Raw genomic sequence first — 6028 nt, forward strand, 5'->3', positions numbered from 1 at the left:
GAGTTTGCAATCCAACCCCCTCTGCAGCACGTCCTCCCTCAAAGAAGAGCTGGGAATAAATCTCACATGGGAAATCCCTGCCCAGCATGAAAGGGAACGGCTCTGAAATGAAGCTTTTTCCAGCTAGGCGTGGGTTTTAAGGACTTGGGATGCAAACCCAGGGGCAGCTGCCACAACTGGTACGGGCTGAAATAGCCCAGAGACTTCTGTTACTCACACTTGCCTTGGTTCCCCCTCGGTTCCCCTCGCTGGAAGGGACGAGCCGCCAGGAGGGCACGGTGCTCAGCGTGCAGAGAGATCTCACTTTGCCATGTGATCCGTACTGCAGCAGAGCTGCTGGCACAGCTGCTCGAACAGCCAGAAGAAAATTCCCTCCCGTGTTCTGGAGGTAGATTTCCCCTCCCCGGCCTTTTGCTCTGTTCGGGGAGCAGGAAAGCAGAGTTGTCAAGCCTCTGATGCTGGCTCGTTGTGCCTGTAATCCCAGTGTTATTAAGCCAAGCAATTAAGCACGGATTTCGCTTTAAACACTTTGTCAAAGCCCAGTGGCTTAGTGCAAGTTCACACTTAAGCAGCCACTTAAGTTCACTGCTGACTTGAGGCTCAACTCATCAAATTAAACCACAAAACCTCGCTCGAGCTGCTCCAGCGGAGTAAGAAAACACAAAGCTTATTCTCTACAGCAACTGTGCTTGTGTTAGGGCACAAGACCCCAGTCCTGCTGCCAGCACCTTGCCCTGGATCGAGGCAGGTGGGAGGAGAGAAGAAAGTGGGCTTGGAGCAGCGTGGGGGAACGTACAAACCTGGTTTCAACCTAAGTGCCTGCTGGAGGCTGGTGTTGAGGGCATCCTGGGGTGGGAATCAAACCCTCCAGATCCAAAGGAGAAGAGACAGATGGAAGGAAATAAGCTTTGTGTGTTAATGCGGGCTCTCCAAGCACAGCACAATGAGGTGATGGCTCACATGAAGAGCTAGGGGAGCAAGCACAGGCACTGAACCCTCAGCACCGTTAGGCCACCTGCGTTTGGGCCAGAGAAAATGGGGCTGCAAATCAACAGCTCTGCAGTGCTGGCAGCCAGGACAGGACACAAAACTTTGTGGATGGTGAGAAGAGCTCCACCAGGAAAGACATCAGGCAGGCAGCAACAGCTGGACTTGGAGGTGGACTTGGTGAAGCTGATGGAGATTAGAGGGAAACTTTGGCTGGGGCAGCTTTAGCCCAAGGGATGGCACAGAGAGACTGGAGCCTCTGTTCTGCACCAGCGCAGAGCTGACCTTGATGCCCTGGGAAATGTGGAGTAATTTTCAGGAAACTCACTGGAAGAGAGGCAAGATGTCACGGGGTTTCCTCAAAGTTATTCCATAAAATCTTCTTTCCTACAGGAGCCAGAGACTTCAGACACACTCTGTACATTATACACGTAAGAACTGAAGGACCAAGCCATGCATCCAAAGACAGAAGGTAACTGGGATCAGGAAGGGCCCTTTTCATCTCTGAAACAAGTCGGCGGGGGAAACAAAAACCACAAAACATCACCTCTTGCTCCAACACTCATGTCTTACTATGTAGGGTACGGGTTTTTTTTTGCAATATACGTGGATGCAAATACCAGAGCAAAATCCATGCTTCTGTTTAATGAGATGGCTTACAGAGAAATAAGAAGCCGTTTTCCTTCTCTAACAGCTTTTAAGGATAAATAAAATGATGAAAGTGCCTGACAAAATTAACAAAAGAATCATCATCACATGCACAAGCCCAAGGCTGAAGTAGGTTAGTGCACACAAATACAGAAGCAAAAGTCTCTAGAAAATACTCCAGTTCTTTGTAAAGGCAGCTGTTGGACACTACAGACCTTTGGCATTGCATTTCTGGGCCATTTGTGAGCAGTCCTTCACCTTCACACAGAACCCTGGGCTCATTCTCCTGTTGAACCAAGACGTACATGCCAATCCACTAAAGGAGGGATGTAAATCACCAGCACAATTCATTGAGCCCTGATTTTTTTTTAGTGTGTGTGACATTTTCCAGAACTCCCAGCAGCTGCCCAGCCCCAGCCTTCACCTTCTCTCCCTGTCCCTAGCTGGACACAGCAGGCTGGGGACAAAAAGGAGCCTCAGCAAAGGTGGGGAGCAGCTGCAGGACATCATCATCCAACCAACATCCCCATCTGCTGCCTGGCCAGCTCCCTGATGAGACCTGGGGGATAGCAGCAAAGTAGACAGAGTAAATCCACCCTGGGGCCAACAGCTCATCCTCAGCTGCCCTCTTCCCTTTCAGACCTGGACAGGAGCAAGTGAGAGTGGCAGAGACTGATGCCACTTGCTAAAGGTCTGGGCACGTGGCAGGTCAGCAGCTCTCAGGTACGTGCACAGCTGTGCAGACTTCCCACGTGAGTGTTTACATTTTGACAGAGCTGCAGCTGTACAGAGCTGGCTGAGAGAAGAACTCTCCAAAGGACTTTGAAGCAACACCCCCTGAAGGCTCTACTTCAGCCTAGACACAGGATCAGAGTAAAACCTCTGAGCCAGGACCTACAGCAGTGCCTAGTGACCCTCACTGCTTCAGTGCCAAGAGGCTCATGATGCCTGAAAGATGCCTGTTTTTTCCCCAGATAGGGTAGAGCATCTTTGTGAAAATCTTAAGACCTTAGACCCAACAAAACACAGCCATGAGGATACGTTAGTAAGACATTAGACCCAACCAAACGTGAGGATAAGTTAGTCATTTACCAACTGCAAGCACTCCAGAAAAAATACGATAATGGCTCCAAAACTTATGAGACTGCTTTAAAAACTGTTCATGGTTTAGAAGGAACACATAATTTTCATTTACCTTAGCACATTTCACACTTCCAGTTTTTCTCTTTAAGGATGATGACCACAAATTTGCCTTTTTTTTTCCCTCAAAAGAGCAAGACCTGAGATACCGATCTCCCCCCCAACACACAGGCATCCCTGTCTGCATCCAGTCTTCCACAATGGTACAAAAGGCTACGAGATGTGCTATAAAATCTCAGGAGTCAGCACTTCAGTGAGCTTTCACCTCTCCAGGCATGCTTTATCTAATTTCCAGCAGATGCAATTTGTAGCATCTGCAGAACCCGCTCCTGGACCAAGAAAGCTTGTCTGTGCCTGGGCAGTCCCCCCCGCTGCCCCCATGCAGAGCCAGTTACTCTGCCAACGCTGAAATCAGGTCTGCATTGGGATCGAGAGTGGGAGTGCTGCTGCAGACTGAAAAATTGCATTCTGCCACCGAAGCAAACTCATGACAAAGTATGAGGCTGGTTCCCTCATCTTTCACGGGTAAATCACGCTAGAGAGCTCCCCTGGAGCCGCTGCAGGACACCGGTCCCACCTGGCTCAGCCTTCAAACAGGCACTGGACAGCCCCGCATCCATTCCTGCGGATTGCTCTCAGCTCCTTCCCAACTTCTCTGCCTGCAGCCAGACCGCCTGACCTCGCCGAAGGATCCCCACGCCTGCCGTGCTGCCAGCACGCCACCAACCAGCTGAGCAACACCTCGGGGCTCGACCGCTTGCTTTTCCACCTGGCCCTTACACAAAGGAACGTTGGGTTATTTTTCAGACACACGGCTTTCTTCCCTCTTCCACAACCAGCCCTCGGACACGCTTGTCTGAGCCAAGCAGCTTCTTTACCTCGTTTGGGCTCCTCGTAGCCGTGCCGGAGAGCGCTGCACTGTTCTGGAAAGCAGCTCCCTGCCCGGATCCCAAGGGGGGGTTAATTCGCAGAGGAAAGCCTGCTCCTCGGTGCTTACCTCACCTGGCTCATTTTCTATCTTTTTTTTTCCTCCTTTCTCTCCCTTGCCTGCATTTCCCTTCTGTTTTCCAGTTTTTTTAGCCGTTTGGCTTCTGCAAACTGCCCAGCAACTCTCAGACCATGAAACCCTAACGCATCCATTTCCTCGGTGGTAAAAACGAGCCATTTCTTTCATTAGCCTAACTTTCACCGCCAAGCAGCCCCACAGAGCTCCGGGACATCCACCAGCTCACAGAAACCCACGTAGGCTCTCTCCCCGCCGCCAGTACCCCGCTGTTCCTAATTAAAAACTTCAAAAGCGAAAATAGCGGATCTCTGCGAGGACCGCCCGCTTTAATCTCAGCGGCTCCTTTTAAGACAGAAAAAAAAAAAAAAAAAAGACAAAAAAACAACAAAAACCCACAAAACACCAAAAGCATAAGCCGTAAACGTTTCGCATTAAGATGGCATAAAGACAAATCTCTCGCTAAGTCCCCACCTTTCTGGAAAAATCCGATTAGTTTGGGGATTTTGGGGGGAGGAAGGTGGATATTCGGAGTTTTTAGGCTGAAAGGGCCAAAGGGGGGGGACCCCACAGGCACTGAAACTTTGCCGAGCCCTCAGCGAGCCAAACCTCACTGCTGGGGTTTGCAGGGCTGCTGGGTGTGAGGGGGGTGGATAAAAAACCCAAAAGAGGAAGGGAAAAAATAGAAAAACTACAGAGAGCAGGAGAACCCCGCACCCCTCCCGAGCGCTGGCTGCAGGATGGCGCCGCGGGCAGCGAAGTTGTGAGGCGAAACCCCGGCTCGTCCCCCCCCGGCCACACACACACACAAAGCCCGGAGGGGCTCCCCCAGCTCCTGGGGGGGGGCACTTAGCGGGCTGAGGGGGCGAACCCCGATATCTGGTTGCCCACCAGCCCCGGGAGGAACCGGCCGCAGAGCCCCCGGCTCGGCCGCGTCCCCTGAGGGGACAGCGGGGAGGGGGAGGGAGGGAGCCGCCAGGCGCCCCCGCTGCGGGGGACATTTTGTGGGGGGCTCTGCCGCTCCCCCTGACACACACACAGACACACACACGCACAGGGGAGAGGCAGGGAGGGCCAGCCTTACTTTTCTGGCTGGAGTAGCCCGGGTAATATCCATAGTAGCCCGTGATCCGTAAGATCCTGTCCTCGATGGTGGCCACGCCGTTGGGTGCTGCCTTCCCATCCATAAGAGGGAGGGAGCCGCGGCGGGGCGGCCGGGCGGGACGGCGAGAGGAGGCGAGAGGAGCCGAGCAGGGCGCTGAGGAGGAGGAGAGAGAAAGACGAGGAGGAGAAGGAGGAGGAAAGAAGAGGAGGAGGAGGAGGAAGGCGGCGCGGGCACGGCCGCCGCAGCTTGTGGCGGTGCCGCCTGGTGCAGGACGGGCTCCGCAGCGCCCAGCCCGGCCTCTCCCCGCCGGCCCTGCCCGCCCTGTTCCGCCTCAGCCCTGCTTTGGGGCCGGGGGAGGCTGTGCCGCAGCTGGGTTTTTAAGGGCACGGGCATAAAAAGTGCCGGGGATCCTCGAGAGATGCAGCTCGGGGTGTGGGGGACAGCGCGCTGAGGGGGGCTCAGCACGGTGGGGGTCTGGTTTGTGTGACTCCCTGGTGTCACCTTGTTCCTCTCATCGCCCCTAAATCCTTCCCGAAATGGGGGCGGTGGTCCCAGCACAGCGGCTTCTGACCCAGGGTTGGGGATGGAGAGCTTGAGGCAGGTCCCTCAGAGCAGAGCTAGCCACTGCAGACTGCACCCCAAAGCTTGTGAGGACCTCGGACAGAAAACACCTGCAGACCTCGGGGAGCATGGGGCACCCAAGGGACACTGCTGTGGGTAGAGTTGAGGGGATTACTCCATCTTCCAGAGTGGTCCCATGTGGTGGTAGCCCCAGCCTTAATGTCCTTGAGAAAGACAACGTGAAATGGTAGCTGCAGACCACGAACCTGTGGGTCTCCAACTGCGGGGGGATGAACCCTGTCCACAGGCTGGTCTCAACCTTTCCTCCTGCCATCAGGCACTCAGCATGGGTCGGTCTCCATCAGGTGTTTGGGTGTTGTGGTACACAACAGCATGAGCTACACGTGGCAGGCAGGAGCGCAAAGCATCGTGCACGTGTTCCTAGCACAGCTCCATATCAGCTCGGCCTCCCCAGGGGCAGCACGCAGATGTCAGGAAGGGAACAGAGGCCAAATTTGACCCCAAAGGACTGTGAGGGGTGGGAAGTTTTCACTGCCATGTGTTGTCCGTGTCCTTCCAGAGAA

General features: G+C 54.1%; 1 protein-coding gene across 3 annotated transcripts in view; it reads right to left on the reverse strand.

Annotated features, from left to right (window-relative positions):
* SLC35F4 (solute carrier family 35 member F4) overlaps positions 1 to 5232 on the reverse strand; it is a 102920-nt gene extending 97688 nt beyond the window's left edge. Inside the window, exon 1 of one of the 3 annotated variants that reach the window (XM_013100829.5) lies at positions 4863 to 5232. In XM_013100829.5, coding sequence (XP_012956283.4) covers positions 4863 to 4965 — 103 coding nt within the window. In that variant the 5' untranslated portion in view covers positions 4966 to 5232. The remainder of the gene's footprint in view (positions 1 to 4862) is intronic. The other 2 variants (XM_027458340.3, XM_038180184.2) reach the window with 2 other exon arrangements.
* Between the last annotated feature and the right edge of the window lie 796 nt (positions 5233 to 6028).

This window comes from Anas platyrhynchos, chromosome 5 (assembly GCF_047663525.1).
Source record: "Anas platyrhynchos isolate ZD024472 breed Pekin duck chromosome 5, IASCAAS_PekinDuck_T2T, whole genome shotgun sequence".
Lineage (NCBI taxonomy): Eukaryota > Metazoa > Chordata > Aves > Anseriformes > Anatidae > Anas > Anas platyrhynchos.